Genomic DNA, 24,133 nt, shown 5'->3' with positions numbered 1-24,133 from the left:
CCTTTTATCCTGTCGGTTGCCAAGAAACTTAGGATAACTTTTGCCATTTTATCCAGGTTTCTGGTACCTCCTTCTGCTAGGTACCTAGTACTTCTCCCCTCTCCATATTGGGTTCTAACCTTTTTTTATTTTTCCTTTCATTTCTAAAATTCCTAAAGCATATTTTGAGGTTTATTACAAGAGATCTCAAGTCCTTTTAGAAGGTGACAAGGTATACATTGTAAAATAACTGTGTGTATATTTATATGAAATTAAATTTAAGTTTGAAAATATTAAATTTTGCAGAAGTATTTTTTTCTTCCAGCAAATGTCCCATGGGGGCAGGAAACAAGGTAGTTATTCTCTGTGTGTCACACTGACTAGTGATTGTGTTGCTCTCTACAGATTGGAAAATTGCACAGTGAATTGGATATGGTGAAAATGAATGTGCGAGTGATGTCCGCCATATTGATGGAGAATACTCCTGGGTCTGAAAACCATGAAGACATAGAGCTTCTGCAGGTGTTGTACGATTTCAGGGACAATCAGTCAAAGTGTCTCTTAAAGTTATTCTCTAAATTCTGAGCTTTGGAGATGGAAGACACCTTAATATTGTCTAGTACGTCCTCCTACATCCTGATTTCAATTGATTTCTAAACTTAACAAAAATATCCAAGAATGACTTTGTCAGAAATGCAGTAGTGACTTAGACATGGATTTTAGCCTCTTGCAACAAATAATTTATTATAAGTTATAACCTTGGTCATGTACAATCAATTCTCTAGTTGTTTTAAGTATGTCAAAATTGCCTCTATTTTCATCCATTCAACAAACATTGAGTAACTGTGATATAGGAAGGGATGTAGAAATGAGGAAGAGGCTGTTCTAGTCCTTAAGAATTTATGCCTAATGAGCAAGATTGGTTTGTAAACAACAAACATAAAGAAGTATTATAGATACTGTAATATAAATTTGTTCAGTGTATGGTGGGATCATGGGTGGGCAGAAGGAAAGATGTGAGGTTTTTAGGAACGGTCTAGATGGAGGCAGTGCTTGAGCTGTAGAGGAACAAGTAGACAGGGCATTTGGACCTGCATGAGTAGTTCTACAGTCCTCTTATGCCTTCTGCTATGTCTCTGTATACATATACTGTATACATATTTTTATATGTATACATATAAAATGTATACATACTCTGTATACATATTTTTCCCTCTACTGGTTTGCTCTTCTAATTATTTTAAATTTTAAAACTTATTAATTTTAGAAGCAGTTAGAGAAAAAAATCAGTTTCTAGTTTCTAAGTCCCTTTGTTGCTAAGAAGCTTAAGATATTTTTACTTTTCTCAGATACCCACTCCCCACTTCTCATGTGTTATTTTTCCTTTAACTTCTTTTTTTTTTTTTTTTTTTTTTTTTTGAGGCGGAGTCTCGCTCTGTCGCCCGGACTGGACTGCAGTGGCCAGATCTCAGCTCACTGCAAGCTCCGCCTCCCGGGTTTACGCCATTCTCCTGCCTCAGCCTCCAGAGTAGCTGGGACTACAGGCGCCCGCCACCTCGCCCAGCTAGTTTTTGTATTTTTAATAGAGACGGGGTTTCACCGTGTTAGCCAGGATGGTCTCGATCTCCTGACCTCGTGATTTGCCCGTCTCGGCCTCCCAAATTGCTGGGATTACAGGCTTGAGCCACCGCGCCCGGCCTCCTTTAACTTCTTAGATTGTTAGTAAATAACTTTTCCCATGCTCATTTCTTATTTGGGAAACAAAAAAACATTGTAAAAATTTTCCCAATGATGTTTCTTATATATCACTGCTATCCTGAATAGTTTGTTTTCTCCTTGCTGAAATACACCTATGTTGGTAAACTTTGGTGCAAACTTTGAGTGCTTGCATATCCAAAAATGTCCTTTGATTGTCATGTTAAATGCAGGTTAGTTTAGCTAGATATAAAATTCTAGGCACAAAATTCTTGTTCTTCAGGCCTTTGAAGATACTGCTTCATTGTTCTTTTACACCCACTAATGCTGATAGAAGTATTATATTACTCTGCTTCTTAATCCTTTGATTTATATTTTTTTCTAGTTGCATTTGTTATTTCTCTACTTTAATATTTCAGAAATTTTACTGTTCCCTATCAAGAGATATATGTACATGTGTGGGCAGATGTTTGTTTTCCTTACTTATCCTACTTAGTAGATGATAGGCTTTTTTGCCTTATTGACTCATGTGTATTTTTAATTCTAGGAAATTCTCAGCTCCTACTTTAAATATTGCCTTTCTACCATTCTTTCTATTCTCTTCTTATGGAACTTTTTTAAGATGATGAAACTTCCAGTTGGATTCATTTGTCTCTTAACATTTCTTTTATACTTTTCATCTCTTCATTCTAAGTTCTTGGATAATTTCTCTGTTTAATGTATTTCTCTAAAACTTGTACATTGGGTTGCTTATTCAGTCCTTCTAATAAATGTTTCAACAGTTTATTTTTATTTAAAAATATATACTTTAAAAATATTTACTATGTACAAATATGTATATAATGTTAAAATATTTTTAAAATATGTTGGATTTTTGTAATAGTTCTTTCATTTCATGGTTCTACTTTTCTTTATCTTTCCAAGAATAATAATTATATTTAATACTGCTTTTTTGTTTCTTCTGTGGATTCTGCAAATTTTTTTGTTGGTCTTTTTAATTTGCATTTCTCCAGTGTTCAGCTGGATTGCTGTTAGTGAGCTCAGTTCTGTGTGAGACTCTCTGCCAACTACTCTGCATTCTCTGCTGACCCAGCTCACCCATGCTGAAGGGAGACTGTAATTGCTACAGCTGTGCTTGATAATGTTTTCAGAGTATGGTATAGCAACATGGGATGATGCTGTTTGGGACCCATTTATGGCTGGTCTTCTGGATTATGTATTCTCTATTTTTTTTTTTTTCCTGAATGCTACTAACACCTAGAAATAATACCCTATCCCTCTGTCCTAATTCATTGCTTCCACCTGGAAACATTACTCCTTTCTCAGCTATGTGGTCTTAAATGAGGGAAGGGGCATGAGCAGGGGTTGTCTTGCCTGGTTATTTCACTGCTATACCTCAACCAATCTGTTAGAGCCCCTTGTGCTTCTTGGCTTCTGGCTTTTGGGCATGGAGCACCCTTCATATTCCTTCCATGTTCTAGGCAGTACTCATTGTGGGCAACCTTGAATATCCTGAATTGTGCTGTCGTCTAATTCAAGAGTTAGCAAACTGTGGCCTATGGGCCAAAACTGGGCCTTGCTCTCTTTTATGCTGTCTCCAGGCTTAGAAGCGTTTTTTAAAGGGTTGTTTAAAAAATAATAAAAACAAATAAAAAAACCAGAGGTCATTTCTCCTATATCCATGCAAGCCTATACCCAGAGACCACTGGGGACTCAGAAATTCCTCTTAAGGAACTCATTGCCATGCCCCACCCCAACGTTAATGGATGTGAATTTGTGGTATCGCTCAGGTGTGTAGGGATGAGAAGAGGATGTAAACCACAACGTGGGAGTATAAAGTTCCAGGTGAGGTAAGAGCTGACCTGTACAGGTAATGGAGGATTATGCCATGCCAAAGAGTGGGCTTGACCAGGCTGACAGAAGGGAGCTGTTGAAAGGGTATAAGCTGAGGGGCTACATAACCAGGTCAGATTTTAGAAAAATCCTTCTGGTGGTGTTATGATGATAAATTCTCAGGAAGCAAGACAAGACTCTAGAAAACAAGAGAGTATTTCTCATTGGTTGTATGCTGTGTTCTGTGGGTAGAAAGTGGCATCTTTGGTCAAATACGTTTGCAAAACCAATTGTCTACTGTATTTCTCCTCTTGGAGGTGCATAAAGTTCACTGATATAGCTAAGAGTCTTTGTTTAACCCAACATTTGTTAACCTATATAACTAAAGAATCCCAATTTGCCAAATATCTGCTGATATTCTGCAGAACATCAGAGTAGTACACTTTGAGAAATAAATCAATATTTTGGATCAGTGGCTTTAAGTATATTATTTTTGGAATATCTTAGGAGAATTAAAACATTTTGCTAAGGATCCTTGGGGTTCTTGACCTTAGGCAAGTCATTTACTACCAATGGACTTAGTTTATGTATCAAATGAAGAGCTTAGATGACAGCCAGAGTAATATTAAATACATCCTCTTTATATGGGATATAAAAAGGAAAATTCATCATTAAATAGATTTCAAATGTAGTAGTCCATAATGGAGGCTTTTCCAGATATAAACTTTTTAACTCATGATGTTATCACATGTGTTAAACTAAAATTGAAAAATTAAATATCAAAGTAAATGGATATGTGGCAGATAATATTTTTTTAAACGGCCACAGCAATATTTCTAGTTCCACCTGCTCTTCCTGGGCCTTTCAGAGCTCAAAAATGAAATGATTTATGACTTTTTGTCTCATATTCTCATCCATCTGTGGCATACAATCCTTCAGTAAACATACACTGAAACATTTCATTTAAATATGTGAATCCAGTTTTATATTTTATTCCAATCTGAAGTGCCTTTTTTGTCTCAGAGTGTTTGGGTGCAGATGTTTGGTTGAATTTTGCAAGGATAATACTAATTTGTTGGTTGCTGTTTAATGCCAGAGCTCAGGGCTGTGTTTTGCCTTGAATAGTAAAGAGTCTTACGTTATAAATCAACATGAGAATACTACTCATGGCCAATTCAAATTGAATAGGTTCTGGCAGGGGATCAATTTGTTTATAGAGACTATTGAATGTGGAATGTTATTTTTCTTTGTGTGCTTTTTGTTAGTGACATATAAAGATCTGGTGTGGGGAGCGCTATTCTTAATTTCTTTTGACAAATAATTAATTTGTTTTTTACGTCTAAATAACTCCACTATGGTTGATCTGAAATAATTCAATTAAATCGTCTGTGGAGAAAAAGGACAAGAAGTTTATCTGATTTAAGAATTTCAGAATGAAATCAACAAAGACAGACTGTGGAGAAACAGAATTCTTTTTTTGGTGTTTTTGTTTTTCTGTTCTTTTTTTCCCCCCCTAACCTTATGTCATAAACAAAGAATTCTTTAGGGTGTACTTTTTCAAAGGTTTCTCACACCCATCTGAAGGAGTCAGGTCAGTACAGTTAGAACCCCCAGATAATACTGGCTCCCTGGTTGGCTGCCCCCTTATAACTGCAGGGCCTTTTGGAGGCTTCGGCATAAGCCTAGGGAGTCATCAGCAGAGGTGGCACCCACGCTGGGGGTCAGTGAGGGCCCACGGGCATACTCTGATAGAAGGAGTACAACTGTAAAGAAGGAATAAAAGTATTTGAAATCAGCTACGTGAACTGTAAAACAGGCATTTTTCTCCCCAAACCAACCAATAATCACAATTTTTTTTTAGCTTGCCAAAATATATTTACATCCTCTTTCTTCCCCAAATCCCATTGAAATGACAGAAGAAATATGAAAATAAAAATAAACCCCAAGGATTACAGAAAAGGCTAAACTGACCATCAGGCCTCCAGAACAGTGAGACTATTCAGTGCCTGATAAAGCAGGTGGGATCAGAGCAGCTCAGAGCTCACAGCCCCACTCAAGTGAAAGAGACCCTTCCAAAGGACTTTTCCCAGAAGCAGCCCATACTAACCTCAAAATCAGAGCAAGATTGAATAGGCCTTGGGCACTCACATGGCGAGGAAAACAACTGTCTGAGCCACTAACTCAGGAGCAGGGAACTTCCAGGGTGCCTGTCAAGGCCAGAAAAAAGGACTCTCCTCCCAAGAACTGCTAGTTTCCAAAAGAATCTAGGAACCTCTGCAGTTAGAAGAAAAATAATCAGCGCTCATTAGGATTTTTTAAACTTTGAAGGCAGGCAGCCTCATCCCTAGAGATGAGCATATAGTAAGGCTGTTAGATTTATCAGGAAAAATAAGTATTTTCACTTTCTCCACCAAGAACCGACGCTGACACACAATTTGGCTTGCCATCTCGCTTTGTGGGGCTGAGGTTTTTCTGATTCACTGACTTTCATAGGGAGTAGTCATGTGGGGCTTCCACCTGAGTGTAGGAGGGGTTTTTGGTCCAGCTTCCCATCTTGTTGCACCCTGGGCTTAGTCCTTTGCATCTGCTGAGAACTCTACTGGAGATTGGCAGATAGGTGCCTTGTGAACCATTGTTCCTTTATTGCTGCTTGAGTCTTTATATCTTACTTGGTTTTGAGCCTTTGAGGATTTCTCATGCTCTCTTGAAAGTGTAGGCACAAATGTTAAAATATTTTTAATATCTAGCATTTTTAGGTGTTTTGTTACGAGAAAGGTTTTCAGGATATTGAGTACAGTGCTGTGCAAAAAAAAAAAAAAAAAAATTCTATATAGCATTTTTTAAATTGGGGCAAAATTCATATCACATAAAATTAACCATTTTAAAAGGTACAATTAAGTGGCATTTATGTACATTCAGGGCCGGGCGTGGTGGCTCATATGTGTAATCCTAGCACTTTGAGAGACCAAGGCAGGTGGATCACTTGAGGTCAGGAACTCGAGACCAGCCTGGCCAACATGTGAAATTTTGTCTCTACTGAAAATACAAAATTAACCGGGCATGGTGGTGGGCGCCTATAATCCCAGCTACTCGGGAGGCTGAGACACGAGAATGTCTTGAACCCAGAGGTTGCAGTGAGCAGAGATCGCGCCACTGCAGTCCAGCCTGGGCAACAGCAGGAGGCTCCATCTCAAAAAATAAAAATAAAATAAATATACATTCATTGTAACTACAGTTAACCCTTGAACAACACATAGCAGTTATGAGCACTGATCCCACAATGTAGTTGAAAATTCATGTATAACTTTTTTTTTTTTTTTTTTTTTTTTTTTTTTTTTTTTTTTTTTTTGAGACGGAGTCTCGCTCTGTCGCCCAGGCTGGAGTGCAGTGGCCGGATCTCAGCTCACTGCAAGCTCCGCCTCCCGGGTTTACGCCATTCTCCTGCCTCAGCCTCCCAAGTAGCTGGGACTACAGGCGCCCGCCACCTCGCCCGGCTAGTTTTTTTTGTGTGTATTTTTTAGTAGAGACGGGGCTTCACCGGGTTAGCCAGGATGGTCTCGATCTCCTGACCTCGTGATCCGCCCGTCTCGGCCTCCCAAAGTGCTGGGATTACAGGCTTGAGCCACCGCGCCCGGCCTCGAAAATTCATGTATAACTTTTGATTTCCCCAAAACTTAACTACTAATATCCTGTTGACCAGAAACCCTATCAATAACATAAACAGTCAATTAACACATATTATGTATGTCATATACATATGTGAGTATTCTTAAACTAAGCTAGAGAAAAGAAACTGTTATTAAAAATTGTAGGCTGGGCACGGTGGCTTATGCCTGTAATCCCAGCACTTTGGGAGGCTGAGGCGGGAGGATCACAAGGTCAGGAGATTGAGACCATCCTGGCTAATACGGTGAAACCCCGTCTCTACTAAAAAATACAAAAAATTAGCCAGACATGGTGGTGGGCACCTGTAGTCCCAACTACTCGGGAGGCTGAGGCTGTAGAGTGGCGTGAACCCAGGAGGCGGAGCTTGCAGTGAGCTGAGATGGCGCCACTGCACTCCAGCCTGGGCGGCCGAGTGCCACTCTGTCTCAAAAAAAAAAAAAAAAAAAAAAGAAAGAAATAAACTTGTAAGGAAGGCTGGGCACAGTGGCTTACACCCGTAATCGTAGCACTTTGGGAAGCTGAGGCAGGAGGATTGCTTGCATCCAGGAGTTTGAGACCAGCCTGGGCAACATAGTGAGACTCTGTCGCTCCAAAAAAATAAATTAGCCAGGCATGGTGGTGCATGCCTGCAGTCCCAGCTACTGGGGAGGCTGAGGTGGGAGGATCGTTTGAGCCCAGGAGGTTGAGGCTGCAGTAAACGGTGATTGCACCATTGCTGGGCAACAGAGTAAGACCCTGTCTCAATTTAAAAATTAAATTAAAAAAATTCTTTAAGAAAATTATAAGGAAGAGAACATGTATTTACTATTCATTAAGTGGACATGGGTCGTAAAGGTCTTGGTCTTTATCTTTTTGCTGAGTGGGCTGAGAAGGAAGAAGAAGAGAAATTGGTCTTGTTGTCTTGGGTGGCAGAGGCAGAAAACAATCCACCTCTCAGTGGAGCCATGCAGTTCAAACCCGTGTTGTTCAAGGTTCAACTGTATTTCCTCCATTTAATTCCAATACCTTTTCATTACCCCAAAAGGAAACCCCATGCTCAATAAGCAGCCCTTCCCCTTTCTGCCTTTCATCAGTTCCAGATAACCACCAATCTGGTTCTGTGTCTGTGGATAACCACCAATCTGGTTCTGTGTCTGTGGATTTACCTGTTCTGGACATGTCATATTTCATATATGTGGAATCACTTAATATATGACTTTTTGTGTCTAGCATCTTTCACTTAATGTTTTTGAGGTTCATCCATGTTGTAGTATGTATCAGAATTTTATTACTTTAATGGCCTAATATTGTATATACCACATTTTATACATCAGTTCATTGGTAGACATTTAGGTTCTTTCCACCTTTGGCTATTGTGAGTAATGCTGCTATGAACATTCACATACAGGCTTTTCTTTGAATACCTGTGTTCACTTCTTTTGAGTATTAATCTAAGAGTAGAATTGCTGGGTCATATAGTGACTTTAACTTTTTGAGGAATTGTCAAACTCTTTTGCACAATGGCTGCACCATTGTATATTCTACTAGCAGTATACAGTACTACTAGGATTCCAGATTCTCCACAATGAATACTTGTTATTTTCCATTGTGTGTTTTTTTAATGGCCCTCTGGTAGGTGTGAAGTGGTATCTCATTACAGTTTTGATTTTGATTTGTATTTGCATTTCCCTAATGACTAATGAAGTTGAGTGTCTGCATTATAGCTTTTTATTTTTTTCATTAATTATTTTATTTATTTATTTTTTTGAGACAGAATCTTGCTCTGTCGCCTAGGCTAGAGTGCAGTGGCGCGATCTCGGCTCACTACAACCTCTGCCTCCCGGGTTCAAGCCGTTCTCCTGTCTCAGCCTCCTGAGTAGCTGAGACTATAGGCGCCTGCCACCATGCCCAGCTGATTTTTGTATTTTTAGTAGAGACAGTGTTTCACTATGTTGGCCAGGCTGGTCTCAAACTTCTGACCTCAGGTGATCTACCTGCCTTGGCCTCCCAAAGTTGTATTATGGCTTTTTAAAAGGTAATTAGTCAGGCATGGTGGCAGGCGCCTGTAATCCCAGCTACTCAGGAGGCTGAGGCGACCAGCTGCCCGGGAGCTTGAACCTGGGAGGTGGAGGTTGCAGTGAGCTAAGATCGCACCACGGTACTCCAACCTGGTGATAGATTGAGACTACTTCTCAAAAAATAAAATAAATAAAATAAAATGTAAACCAGATCGTGTTATTTCTTGCTGGAAACCCTCCATTGGCTTCCCACTATACTTGGAGTAAAACCAAACCTCTCTACTCTGGCCACAGAGCCCTTCAAGTCATCTTTAGCATACTTCTTTTTCCATGGTACATGCTTGCTAACCAACCTCCTTCCTATTCCTTGAGCGCGCTGAGTTCATTCTTGCTGGGGAGCCGTTTCATCCCTGACTCTAACGCTTCCCCATCTTCAAATGGCTAGCCAGGCTGGTGTGCAGTGGCACGATCTCTGCTCACTGCAACCTCTGCCTCCTGTGTTCAAGTGATTCTCCTCCCTCAGCCTCCCGAGTAGCTGGGACTACAGGCGCCTGCCACCATGCCCAGCTTTTTTTTGTATTTTTGGTAGAGATGGGGTTTCACTATGTTGGCCAGGCTGATCTCGAACTTTTTCTTATCATTCTGATCTTAGCGTGCGTGTTACTCTCCTGAGAGGTCTTCTTTGACTCCCCAGTCTAAAATTAGCCACTGTCCTATCACATCACCATTTATTCACCTGGCACTCACAGCGTCTGACACTTTTCTTGCGTGGTTGTCAGCTGTCTTTGCCTACTGGAATGGAAATGCCAAAAGGCTTGTCTTGTTCATTACCAGGTTCTGGCTCCCAGATTAGTGTCTAACATGATGTAATCATTCAGTAAAAACAGAATCAATAGCTTTCTTCCCCTGGATTTTATGTGACTTAAAATTCAAATTTGTATTCTTGGTATGAGATGGAGACTTTACCTTCATTTATTTTTTCAATTTGGTGGCTGGTTGTCCAATTAACATTCACTAACAATTCATGCCTTCTTCAATGGTTTTAAATGCCCCTTTATCTGTATATTCTAATTCAGTACTGTATATTCTAATTCAAGGTTGTCTTCTAGAGACTATTCTCATCCCTTGACCTATTTGTGCCTAACTTGGCATCATACTATTTTGATTACTCTAAAGATGTGTTTTCATGCTTTGTAGGGTATATTAGCAAAGAGATGACATACTTCATTTGGGTAATTTGAAGAAAGCTTAATCAAAATACTGTTTAGTAAGATGTTATAAAGTTCAGGGAGACCACAAGGGCTTGATCACTACCCTGGATTATTAACTAATATCCCTGGATTATTAACTAATAATTACATAGGCAAGAAGAGGGCACTTTTGCCAGAACCTAGAGGAAAGAATAATATGGAGAGGGCAGCCTTGAGAACAGTGGTGCCTTTGGTAGAAGGGGTGGAAAGAATAAATATCCAGACCTCATTCTCCTTCCTTCCTCCTGTTTCCTGCCAGCCAGCATGCCCGTTGGCTGAACACAGAAGCAAGAAGACAGGGGACCTGGTAATGTGATCCCTACAAGCCAGGCCCCAGGGCACAGAGTTAAGGCAGAAAGAGTGGACGGTGGATCTGGAGGGCCAAGGAAAGTTCTCCAGCAGAAAGGAAAAGCCTCCACTCAAAAATTTCTTGACTGCTCTTGCACATATACTTCACCAGTGACCACAGTCTTATAATATTGGTTTATTATAAAACCAGCCTGAGGCTGGGTGCAGCAGAGCATGCCTGTTATCCCAGCACTTTGGGAGGCCAAGGTGGGTGGATCACCTGAAGTCAGGAGTTCGAGACCAGCCTGGCCAACGTGGCGAAACCCCATCTCTACTAAAAGTAACAAAAATCAGCCAGGTGTGGTGGCATGCGCCTGTAGTTCCAGTCACTCAGGAGGTTGAGGCAAAGGTTGCAGTGATCTGAGATGGCGCCACTGCACTCCAGCCTGGGTGACAGATTGAGACTCACTCTCAAAAAAATAAATAAATAAACCAACCTGTATACTTGGAACTTCTTCCTGTTTTGTCTGTTTATACTTACCTTCTAGTAGCTGTTCTGTTTCTTTGGAACCTATTCCTTGTCTGTTTTCTTTCATCTGAAATCCCATATATTTACTTGGAATCCCCTTTCTGTTCCACCAACCCACACTGAACAATTAGATCCTAAAGCCCTACTAACCAAGAGAGTCTTGCTCTTTGTTAGATTCTTAGGCCGTAAAACCATTTTGTGCAGTAGACACATTTCCCCACCACTGTGTGGCTTGTAAACTTTAAACTTTTCATTAGGGGTGAGGACTGGATTTTCTTTAGTTTTCTGAAGTGGAACGTGATAATTCTGAGGCTCTGTGCAGTCTAACAACTGTTGTGATGAGTTAAAGGCAGCCACCTTGGCCGTAGGAATGAAGAGTTGCAACATGTGTTTTGTGTATTTGCTTTCTTGGTGTTATGCACTCAGCTTTGGGTCACCTTCTTACCTTGAATAGCTGACTTTTCCTGGTGCCTCCCACTTTAATCTTACCTCTCTCTCTTTTTTTTTTTTTTTTTTTTTGCCTAGCCTCAGTAAGACAAGAAGAGAATGCTCTAGTATTTAGAATAAAGGGAGCTCAGATTTTGAAATGACAACTAGAGAAAGCCTTACTCTAACTTACTGGAGAAATTTAAAATCAAGGGAATCTGAAATTGGATCCTATGAGGATTGTAACCAGTTGGAAAAAAAAAAAAAATTCCTGAGAATAGGAAAAAGAAAGCCATCCTCCCAGACCATTCTTGTCTTTACCATTCAGAAATGTGTAAGATATTAAGAGTAGAAGGGACTGTCAGCCTCTTTGAGTCCATCTCCCTTCCTTTGCAGATGAGGCTGCATATGCAGAAAGAATAATTGCCCACACCGTGACAAGTGGTAGAGCTGGAAGGAGAACTTCATTCTTATGAGCTTATGTTGTATCCATTAGACCAACTAGCTTCTCATTTTGAACCCAGGACTAACTTTCTATTATACCTGGCTAACCTATTGTGTTTTCCTGTGGGTATAGGAAGCAATTTGAAGGCAGCAACCAAGTCCTGTACTTTTTGCAGACACTGTTTTGTTGGAAAGACGAGTTGGAAGGGCTTTAACATGTTAATGCTTTTCTTAAGGATTATGCTGACAATTTGTCATTTGACTGAAGCCTGTATAAGGAAAAAGAGACTATATAAGCAAGTTAAGCTGAAGAATGTTCAGTTTTAGAGTAAGTGGAGAGAGTATTTACTTTGAGCAGATAGAGATATTGGGGTTTCTTGCACTCTGAGTGGGGAATATTGGGATGAAGAAAATACGCTATGGGCTAATAATAGGGATATTGCCATACAGATAGTATTTCCAGAGACTTTTTAAAGCAAACACATTTCTTCCTGTTTTGGCTCTTTCGAGATAGATATTCAAGCATTTTTGTGTTTCTTTTTATTGAGTTGCCCTCTGTTGGTCAATGTGGGATGACTATAGTTGGAATTGAAAGTGCAGAGGGATCTCGTTCCTTAATTCCTGAGTGCCCTATGGAGGAGTAAGAGCCATCTGCATATCAGAAGAGGAATCTCTTAATGAGCTCCTTTTTGTTTTGCTCCAAAGACTTTTGAATTGATTGTTAAATTCACTTTAACTTAGAAGCTTGCCTTTGCTTTTATACTGTATAAAAGGAGACAATTCCAGGGTCTCCGTGATGGACATATGCACCAGCAGCTGTTGCTCTGTATTTTGACTTGCCCCCCACCCCCCTGGCTCCCCACATCCACAGTCCTGCAAGTACCTGCCATGGGCAACTCTGACCTATCCTTTTGTCCATGGACTTGATCTTGGGTGTTTCCAGGTGGCTTGGCCCTCCTCCGAGACAGACATCAATTGCAAAGATCAGAGTGGGCTGGCTTTTGAAGAGGTTTTTCACATTCTTCTTTGCAGACCTGTTGAGATGTGCTATTCCTTTCATGTTTCCATTCCATCTGTCTCTTGAAAGGGCAACGGGAGTGTCTTCATGTGACTGAGGGCTATTGATGTTGGCTTCAAATTCATTTCAATTAATTTCTACATTTTTGTCATAGGTATCAGCCATTGAATTCCCTTGATCTTAACATTGCTCTAGCAAGGCTGCCAGTGAGCAACAAGAAGAACAATTTCTGTACACTCTGCAAAGCAAGAATAAAGGAAAAGTTCTCATTCATTCTGGGGGTTATATTAAATGCCATTCTTAATTCTTTCTTTTGTAGAAGATCGGATCCTGGATAATAGCGTATTACAGGATTGTATTCGTTATCTAGTTGAGCTTCTAGTGACACCTTGTCAAGCACCCATAATACATTTATTTACTACCGACTACCTCTGTGTGCCAGACACTGTGGGGTTTCAATGACACCACTGCCAATTCTTACAACAACCTTACAAGATAGCTGTTTTCCTTGTATTATAGATGGAAAAAAACAACAAACAAAACAAAACAGCAACAACAAAACCTAAGGCTAAATTTTAGCCACATTTCCCCAAATTCCATAGCAGGCATATATATGGGAGATGTGTTTGGCATCTGAGTCCAAAGTTTTCTCTTTGCATTATACCAGGGGTATATAAAGGAGCCAAATCTAGCCTGCCATGTATATCTGTTTTATTAGAAGATGGCCACACCCAGTTATTTATATATTTTCCAGGGTTGCTTTTACACTATAGTGGCAGAGTTGAGTAGTTGCAGCAAAGACTAGATGGCCCACAAAGCAGAAAATGTTTACTGTCTGGAGCTTTAAGAACAACACTGTTGACCCCTACACTATACTGTTCCTGAAGATGGCCCTGTGGTTGGCAAATGGGATGGTTTTTCTGGCTGCACATTGCAAGTCTAAAATCGGAAAGTCTATCATCTGTCTAACTCACCTTTTTTTTCTCTTTATGTCATGTTGTCTTTTAAATATTTGTTGTTATGATTTTGTAGAGGGTAGTGGCTTTTTCCTCTGAGTCTAAACGCCAGTTAGTAATAGTTTGATTTATTTGTTTAGAGATTTCCTGTCAGCAGTCTTGTAATAGATTGTTTGAGATTCTGAATGGTTTCATGAAGCATACATACATTTTTCAGCAGATCTTTCTTTCTTGAGGGGAAAAAGTCAGCCGAAGTGATTGTGCGGTGTTTAAGGAAGTTCTATTGCTTTCATTTTGAGAGAAGCAGCATCCCTGTGTTTTTGCCTGATGTTAATGTACTATTACACAGACAAACTCTAGCCAAGGTGGGATTGAGGAAATATTAATATCAGTTTTTTGTTTGTTTGTTTGTTTGTTTTTTGAGACGGCGTCTTGCTCTGTCGCCCGGGCTGGAGTGCGGTGGCCGGATCTCAGCTCACTGCAAGCTCCGCCTCCCGGGTTTACGCCATTCTCCTGCCTCAGCCTCCCAGTAGCTGGGACTACAGGCGCCCGCCACCGCGCCCGGCTAGTTTTTTGTATTTTTAGTAGAGACGGGGTTTCACCGTGTTAGCCAGGATGGTCTCGATCTCCTGACCTCGTGATCCGCCCATCTCAGCCTCCCAAAGTGCTGGGATTACAGGTTTGAGCCACCGCGCCCGGCTAATACCAGTTTTATGCACCTCAGGTTAATCAAAGGTGTGCCTGGAAAAAAAGTCAGTTGTAAGGCAGCAGTTCTTAAATATCAGTGTACACAGGAAACACTTTGGAGTGCTTGTTTTAAAAAAAATGTAGATTTTCAGACCCCCAGCCTGGAGATTCTGGATCAGTAAGTCTGACGTAGATGGCTGTGATGCTTATGAGAGAAAAAAAAAAAAATGGGTTTGGGAGGTGGAATCATGGTTTAATGCAGTATTTCTAGGTAGTCCAAATAAGGATATTCATGATTTGTTTGTTAATCCTGTTTTAGTTTGCCTCAAAATGCGATATAACTATAAACTTTAAATGTTTAAGTACAACATAACAGGAAAAAAATAATGCCACTGTAAATGTATTTTAACTACTTCTACTACCACTAATAATGCAATAACATTTTATGTTTATGCTTTATAGTTATAGAGTTCCTCATTACACACATCTCATTTGATTTTTATGTCAACCCTTGAGGTAGATGTGGCAAGGGGTATAATTTTCATTTATCAATGAGGAAACTGAGATTTTAAAAACATGTTTATTTAATTTATTTTTTTCTTCCCCAACATGGCACAACTAATAAGCACTACATTTAGAATTCCCATACAGCACTTCTGGGTTTTAGTCCAGCATTATTTTCAATGTACCATATTATTCTTCTGACACCTATTTTGATTTTTAAAGGAAAATATAATCAGTTTATGACTCACTGCCTTCCAATAGGAAGGATAAGCTGTTTATAGTTAAGTACTTTGGTAGTGCCCCACAGGCGACTTAACGGTGGAGGTGACTGTAGGTATGCACAGATTGGTGAGTCAGATGTCTTTATAGAATGTTCCAGGTGTGGAATAAGAAATCTCTCTCCTTTCTTTGACAGAAACTCTATAAAACAGGTCGGGAGATGCAGGAGAGGATCATGGACCTGCTTGTGGTGGTGGAGAATGAAGATGTAACTGTTGAGCTAATTCAGGTGAATGAGGATTTGAATAATGCCATCCTTGGATATGAGAGGTGAGCAGATCATGTACCCTCTTTACCCCTCTTCCATTTCTACTTTCACCACCAATTACTCAGCATTCTTATCAGAGTGCCTACAAGGAACCCCTCTTTCTAGATCCTCCATTCTCAATAGGAAAGGTATTGGCATGTGGGGTAGGACAGTTTTCCCTTGTGCGGCTCCTACTCAGTAAACGCCAGAGGTCTTTCTCCTAGTTAAAGTGACATTTCAGCCCAGCATGGTGGCTCCCACCTATAATCTCAGTACTTTTGGAGGCCGAGGCAGGAGGATCACTTGAGCCCAGGAATTCCAGACCAGCCCTGACAACATAGTAAGACCTTGTCTCTACAAAAAATAAAAAATACGGCTGGGTGTGGTGGCTCACGCCTGTAATCCCAGCCCTTTGGGAGGCCAAGGCGGGCAAATCATTTGAGGTCAGGAGTTCGAAACCAGCCTAACCAACATAGTGAAACCCCATCTCTACTAAAAATACAAAAAAATTAGCTGGGCATGGTGGTGCATGCCTGTAGTCCCAGCTACTCAGGAGGCTGAGACAGGAGAATTGCTTGAAGGGGAGGTGGAGGTTGCGGTGAGCCAAGATCACACCACTGCACTCCAGCCTTGGCAACAGAGTGAGACTCTGTCTCAAATAAATAAATAAAAAATAAAAAAATTAGCTGGGTGTGGTGGTTCTAGTAGGTGCTTATAGCCCAGCTACTAGAGAGGCTGAGGTGGGAGGATAGCTTGAGACCAGGAATTTGAGGCTGTGGTGAGCTATGATCACATCACTGCACTCCAGCCCGTGTGATGGAGTGAAATCCCACCTCTAAGAGAAATAATTAAAAAATGACATGTTAAGACACCCTTAGGGGCACTGTTTCTGTTGAGAATTACTGGGAATCTCTACTTGCACAGTGACTGTATTTCTAATCAGCTGATAAAGAATGAGACCAGTCTGACATAAAGGAAAGAGGTGAACAGGCCTGGATTCAAATCTAGCTGATGATTTTGGATAAGTTGCATAACTTTTCTAAGATTTAAGTTTTTTTCTTTCTTTTTTTTTGATGTATTAAATAGGATAATAATACCTTTTTAGAGGGTTGGGCTTTTTTGAGGATTAAATGAGATAATATATATGAAAACACCTAGTAGAGTGCTAGCACATTGACGTCCATTAAATAGTAATTTCTTCTCTTCCTTTGCACCAGTGTCCCATTTAACCTTTAAATTTATTGACTAGGTTTTTCTTCCCACTTATCTTGAGTGAATTAAGAGAATCCATAAAATAAAGCCAGTAGCTGTGGACCAAGAATGGTGGTGCACACCTGTAATCCCAGCACCCTGGGAGGCTGAGGTGGGCGGATTGCTTGAGCTCAGGAAGTTTGAGACCAACCTGGGCAACATGGTGAAACCCTATCACTACCAAAAAATTACTAAAATTAGCTAGGCATGGTGACACACGCCTTTAGTCCCAGCTACTTAGGAGGCTGAGGTGGGAGCATCTCTTGAGCCCAGGAGGCAGAGGTTGCAGTGATCCAAGATCATGCCACTGCACTCCAGCCTGGGTAACAGAGTGAGACCCTGTCTCAAAAAAGAGAAACATAAAAACCAGGAGCTATGAAATGGTAGTGTCTTTCCTTTACTGTCTCATATTTACTGTGTATTCAGAGAAGGGCATCGACTGAAGATGTAAGCCTAGGAACCATGCTTCCTTTCTTTCTTTTTCTCTCTCTTTTTTTTTTTTTTTTTTTTTTTTGAGATGGAGTGCCTAGGCTGGAGTGCAGTGGCACGATCTTGGCTCACTGCAACCTCCACCTTCTGGGTTCAGACAATTCTCCTGCCTCAGCCTCCCAAGTAGCGGGATTACAGGCACACACCATCATGCCCGTGTAGTTTTTGTATTTTTAGTAGAAACAGGGTTTCACCATGTTGCCCAGGCTGGTCCTGAACTCTTGACCTCAGGTGATCCACCCTCCTCGGCCTCCCGAAGTGCTGGGATTACAGGCGTGAGCCACCTCGCCTGGGCACCATGCTTTCTTTTTTAGCACTGAAGAAACTCACAATTGTTACTCTTGTTTTCTGTGGAACACATTTTTATAAACAAAAAAATATCCAAGGAAAACCACATCGTTTTCAGTAGAGTGCTGCCTTCTGGCTTTCATTTTGGAGAATTCTATTGCAAACCATAAGACCACTGCCTAAAGGCTTCCTCCGAGGGGGAACTTGTGTTTATTTGGTCTAGCTCTCAGGAGATTGGATTACTTCTATGAACAGCTTGTTCTGACTAGGCTTTGAACCGTGTGTGCCAGAACAACTGTGAAACACTTACGTCCTAAGATTCAGAGAGAAACTCTTGCCTCTAGAAAAGATACTTGTCTCCTAGTTTTCTCTGGCTGCTGTCACAAATTACCATAAACTTAGTGGCTTATCCTGTTTTATCTACTTTTGGATGCTCCAGAGGAGAATCCATCTTCCTACCTTTTGCAGCAGCTAGAGGCTGTTCACTTTCCTTGGCTCATGGCCCCTTTTCTCCATCTTCAAAGCCAACAGTGTCTAGTTCAGGCCTGATTGTATCATATCACTCTTACTTCCACTTCTGCCTCTCTCTTCCACCTTTAAGGACCTTTATAACTACACTGGGCTTATCTGTACATTACCGGATAATCTCCCAATTAAGGGCAGCTTACTAATGTGAACCAAAAGCATCTGAGACAGGTCTCAATGAATTTAGAAAGTTTATTTTGCCAAGGTTAAGGATGCACTTGTGGCATAGCCACAGAAGGTCCTGACAACATGCACCCAAGGTGGGGGGGGCACAGCTTGGTTTTTTGTTTTGTTTTGTTTTGTTTTTTGAAACAGAGTCATGCTCTGTCACCAGGCTGCAGTCGAGTGGCACAATCTCAGCTCACTGCAACCTCCGCCTCCTGGGTCCAAGCGATTCTCCTGCCTCAGCTTCCTGAGTAGCTGGGACTACAGGTGTGCACCACCACGCCCAGCTAATTTTTGTATTTTTAGTAGATACAGGGTTTCACTGTGTTGGCCAGGATGGTCTCGATCTCTTGACCTCATGATCCACCCACCTTGGCCTCCCAAAGTGCTGGGATTACAGGCGTGAGCCACCGCACCCGGCCATCCACAGCTTGGTTTTATACATTTTCGGGAGACATGAGACATCAGTCAATATGTGTAAGATGTCCATTGGTTCCATCTAGAAAGGTGGGACAACTCAAAGCAGGGAAGGGGGCTTCCACGTGATAAGTAGATAAGCAACAAATGGTTGCATTCTTTTGAGTCTTTGATAAACCTTTCACAGAATACACAATTTACATGTGAGAAGGGGCTAGAGGAATAGTCACTCATACCTTAGTCTGGCTCAGTGAATCTGCATTTCTACATAAGCAGTAGGGCAGAGGACTCAGTCCTTTGTCCTGTACTTGTGAAGATAAGCTATCAGTTTATATTGCCAAGGTGAGATTCAACAGAACTGTTTTAGGGTAAAGATCTTGAGGCCCACAAGGAGTTTTCTCTTGGGCAAATTGTGAGAGAGGTAGGTACCTTTTTATCTTTGTAGCTATATTAGTTAGGAATAAAATTTGCCTGAGGCAGTTCCCAGCTTGACTTTTCCCTTTGGCTTAGTGATTTTGGGGTCCTGAGATTTATTTTCCTTTAACAGTAGCAAACTTCATTCTTTTTTCAACCTTTAATTTCCCCTTGCCATGTAACCTAACATATTCAGTGGTTGTGTTGACTAGGATGTGGGTACCTTTGTGAGGGTGGGCGTTACTCTACCTATCACAGCCCACGCTCTGGCCCCTAAAGATTCATATCCATCCACTTGCAAAATATATTCACCCTATTCCAACATCCCCCAAAGTATCTGCTCATTACATCCAGGGAATAGTTGTGCAAATAAAGAAACTGCAATTTGTCACTTAGGGCTTGATCTAGGAAAGTTGTTCATACCCAGCACATAACTGACTAGAACACAAGAAGCTAATGTTATAACTAGATGGATTTTTTTTTTTTTTTTTTTTTTTTTTTTATTTTATTTTTAGATGGACTCTTGCTTTACTGCCCAGGCTAGAGTGCAGTGGCATGATCTCGGCTCACTGCAACCTCTGCCTCCCAGGTTCAAGTGATTCTTCTGTCTCAGCCTCCCTGGTAGCTGGAATTACAGACATGCGCCACCACGCCCAGCTCATTTTTGTATTTTTAGTCGAGATGGGGTTTCACCATGTTGCCCAGGCTGGTCTCAAACTCCTGACCTCAAGTGATCCACCTGTCTCGACCTCCCAAAGCGCTGGGATTACAGGCATGAGCCACGGTTCCTGGCTTAACTAGGTGGAATTTAAAAGCACATGTTTTTGAAAAATCATTAAACTGTGTGTGCAGATTCTGTCACGCGCATCCCTGTGAAGAGACCACCAAACAGGCTTTGTGTGAGCAATAGAGCTGTTTATTTCACCTGGGTGCAGGCGGGCTGAGTCAGAAAAAGGAGTCAGCAAAGGGAGTTAGGGGTGGCGCAGTTTTATAGGATTTGGGTAGGTAGTGAAAAATTACAAAGGGGGTTGTTCTCTGGAGGGCAGGGGCAGGAGTCACAAGGTACTCAGTGGGGGAGCTTCTGAGCCAGGAGAAGGAATTTCACAAGGTAATGTCATCAGTTAAGGCAGGAACTGGCCATTTTCACTTCTTTTGTGATTCTTCAGTTGCTTCAAGTCATCTGGATGTATACCTGTAGGCTTGGGCTCAGAGGCCCGATTCAGTATAAACTTACACTTTAAAGTGTTTGGGATCATGAAGTCAAATTGTCTTAACAGTGATACTGTATGTTTCTAAAGCAAATCTCAGTTTGCAAAGCATTTCCACATTCATCCACCTGTGCTATCTAGTTTTGCCCCTGAAAATAACTTTCTGAGGAAATAGTTCAAATGTTATTCCCTCTTAGCAGCTGGGGGACCAAGGTTCAGGAAGTCATCTCCTTAGTCATGTAGCTACAAGGTACTAACACTGACACTTGAACCTTGGACTTCTGCCTTCAACTTCTCTGGTCTTTTACCTTTATACTCCTTTACTCTCAGTGGACAAACAATGTAAAATTAAATCAGAGTTGTAGAAGGTCAATTTTTTGGTATGTATTAAGTATCTTATAAAAATACACAGTGAAATAGTGAAAATACTTTAAATATATTTGAATATTTTGGAAAATTACTTATAATGGCAAAATAGAAAACAAAAATTGCTAATAGTAAGAGTGGTTAAAGGTGTGATAGATTCATAAGGTAAAATATAGCCATTAAAAATTGTATTTCAGCTAGAAAAATTCTCACAGCATAATCAAATTAGGATACAGAATTATGTAAAGTATCATTTTAACAAAGTTTAAAAATAGATGCACTTATAGATGAAATACTGGAATAATGTTAATAGATTTAACAATTTCTGGGTGATGAGATTTTTTAAATACTTTTCTATTTTCTCACAGTTTTCTCTGAGGGTATGAATACTCTGTAAGCTGGAAAAAAGTTATTAAAAGTTTTTTACTTGTAATTGTGTGAGGATGAGGCTGATTGTTTTTATTCCTAAATAATTTGTGTATTAATAATTGTTAATTTTTATAGCATTTTCATATATTTTTTTAAAACACATGCATTTTGATCATTTAAACAGGTTTACTAGAAACCAACAAAGGATTTTGGAGCAAAATAACCAGAAGGAAGCCACCAGTGTAAGTGATTAGAAACGTTATAAAATAAACAATTGAACATTTTGCCAATTACAGTAAGAAGCAAGTTACCTAAAACAAGTCTTAAAAAGAGGGAGATATGCATTGATTATTTGGAGTGGTTTTAATGGTATAGATTACTTGCCTTAATAACTTAATGTTATTAAGTTAACGTTAATGTTAAACTGTTAATGTAATGTAATGTAAAGTTAATGTTATTAAGTTATTAATAAGAAGCAGGAATGTATGTAGGTGGTTAAGATGGGATTCATACTAATGTTGCCCGTTGGTTGAATGGAGAATTCTTCCTTAAAATGCATCCAAATAGGATCCTCCCCTCTACAAAGGAGAAAGTATGGGGAGAAAGCTATGATAAACTACATGACACTTCTTTTTTTTTTTGCTTTGTTTTCAGACTACCAGTGAGCCTTCTGCCCCATCTCAAGATCTCCTCGACCTAAGTCCCAGTCCCCGGATTCCTAGGGACACTCTGGGAGAACTCAACACCATGAATAATCAACTTTCAGACTTAAGTAAATAAACACTCAGGTCTTTTCAGACCAGCAGAAGAGCTTGATGTGAAACAGTTCTCCTTAATTACATGATTAAATACCACCTAAGAAGGACTGAATGTCAGTGCTTTGAATGTCAGAGCACTATGTTAGGAGATGTGATTACTTCCTGACAAATGGTTGAGTCAAACCCGGTATAGCAATGGGATGTGTCTGGGGGAGGAGGTCCTTGAAACTCATCCTACTCACTTAGAATTTCATGGAATTCACCTGGCCTGCTTTGTAGAGGCTTTTCAGCCCAATGGCCAATACTTAAAGTCTACTCTGAACCTACACACTATTATCATTGGACTTTTCTGCTATACCTCAGCATCAGGTAAGGGAGTATCTCTGATGCAAGCGGAGAAATTTAGAAATTATAAGGTATGAACCAAGCGGTTGTGAAATGAAGAAGGAAAAACACAGGCTTTAAAGTCAGAAAAATCCAAGTTGAAATGCCAGTTCTGCCACCTCTCAGCCACCTAACCTTTAAGACTCTCACTTTATAAAATGGGAACAATGATTGCCTTAAAGGGTAGTTGTCAAGATTAACAAACTAATGTTTATAAAATGCATTGTAAGCTTTGTTACAGCTCTCCAAGTTGTGATGTAAGCTCTGCTACAATGCATTTTATAAACATTTATAAAAGAGTTACCTATCTTACCTAACTTGTTATCTTCTGCTGTCCTTATTCCCAACAAGGGTTTGGTAAATTACAAAATGAGGATGATGACAAATGCTGAAATCCAGTTTTGCCAAATTAAAAGCAGTTTGTTTTTCTCATATGTCATCTGCTGTTTCCAGAGTAAAAATATTCAGTATCACTGAATTTGTGGTTTTCTTAGATCTCTACCCAGTTCTAAAATGTTGGCTACTTGTTTATGTAGGCTAGTGGGATGTGTAGAGTCAGTTACATTGGAGTTTTCCTGAGTTTTTAATAGAGAATTTTCAGAGGGGAAAGTAATTATTCCCTTTGGGGTATCTCACTTAAGATTATGGCCTGGAGGCCAGGCACGGTGGTTCACACCTGTAATCCCAACATTTTGGGAGGCCAAGTCAGGTGGATCACCTGAGGTCAGGAGTTAGAGACCAGCCTGGCCAACATGGCAAAACCCCCTCTTTACTAAAAATACAAAAATTAGCCGGGAGCGGTGGTGGGCACCTATAATTCCAGTTACTCAGGAGGCTGAGGCAGAAGAATCACTTGAACCCAGGAGGTGGAGGTTGTGGGGAGCCGAGATCGTGCCACTGAACTCCAGTCTGGGTGACAAAGTGAAACTCCATCTCAAAAAAAAAAAAAAAAAAAGATTATGGACTGGAGCTTGAGGTGAAGGCAGAGCTCAGTATGTACTATAACTTTTTACTTTTGTGCTGGGCAGAACAAGATATAAAATCCTTTCCATTCTGGATCAGCTTGGGATTTTAGAAAATCCAATACAATAATATTTCTTACCCTTACAACAACTTCTTCTCGTGGCAGGGAAATTCTTTCTCTCTCTACCTATCATAAATGATGCTTTTTAATTTCTCTTAGAGCTAGGAAATCTCATGATTTTATGGTGACAGAAATATCTAAATTAATCTCTTTTATTTGGTGGGTTTTTCTTTTTTTTTTTCCTTTTTTCTTTTTGTTTTTACTGTAGAAAATCCAGCATAATAACTGACTGACAAAATGTTTTAAAGCCAAACAAGTCCATTTTGTGTTTTAGATTTCAGCTCTCCAAGTTCTGATGTTACAAACAACTTAAAACCCAGTCTTCATCCACAGATGGACTTGCTAGCCTTGGAGAATACAGAAATACCCCTGTAAGTATGTCAGTAACACTGCAGAACTAATATGACATTTGGATTCCTTACAATTAAGAAAACCTGATGGCTGGGCGCAGTGACTTACATATGTAATCCTAGCACTTTGGGAGGCCAAGGCACATGGATCGCTTGAGCCCAGGAGTTTGAGACCAGCCTGGGCAACATGGTGAAACCTCACCTCTAGTAAAAATATAAAAATTAGTTGGGCATGGTGGCATATGCCTATAATTCCAACTACTTGGG

At 40.3% G+C, this 24,133-nt stretch overlaps 1 protein-coding gene across 12 annotated transcripts in view; it reads left to right on the top strand.

Moving 5' to 3' along the window:
• Nucleotides 1–24,133, top strand: part of TOM1L1 (target of myb1 like 1 membrane trafficking protein) — a 59,655-nt gene that overhangs the window by 15,674 nt on the left and 19,848 nt on the right. For all 12 annotated transcript variants that reach the window (XM_030922857.1, XM_030922855.1, XM_030922859.1 and 9 more), the window contains 5 exons: nucleotides 385–501; nucleotides 15,688–15,821; nucleotides 21,475–21,532; nucleotides 21,945–22,062; nucleotides 23,791–23,887. In XM_030922857.1, coding sequence (XP_030778717.1) covers nucleotides 385–501; nucleotides 15,688–15,821; nucleotides 21,475–21,532; nucleotides 21,945–22,062; nucleotides 23,791–23,887 — 524 coding nt within the window. The remainder of the gene's footprint in view (nucleotides 1–384; nucleotides 502–15,687; nucleotides 15,822–21,474; nucleotides 21,533–21,944; nucleotides 22,063–23,790; nucleotides 23,888–24,133) is intronic.

This window comes from Rhinopithecus roxellana, chromosome 19 (assembly GCF_007565055.1).
Source record: "Rhinopithecus roxellana isolate Shanxi Qingling chromosome 19, ASM756505v1, whole genome shotgun sequence".
Lineage (NCBI taxonomy): Eukaryota > Metazoa > Chordata > Mammalia > Primates > Cercopithecidae > Rhinopithecus > Rhinopithecus roxellana.
Note: the sequence above shows the minus strand (reverse complement) of the source record. Positions and strands in the feature narration are given on the sequence as shown.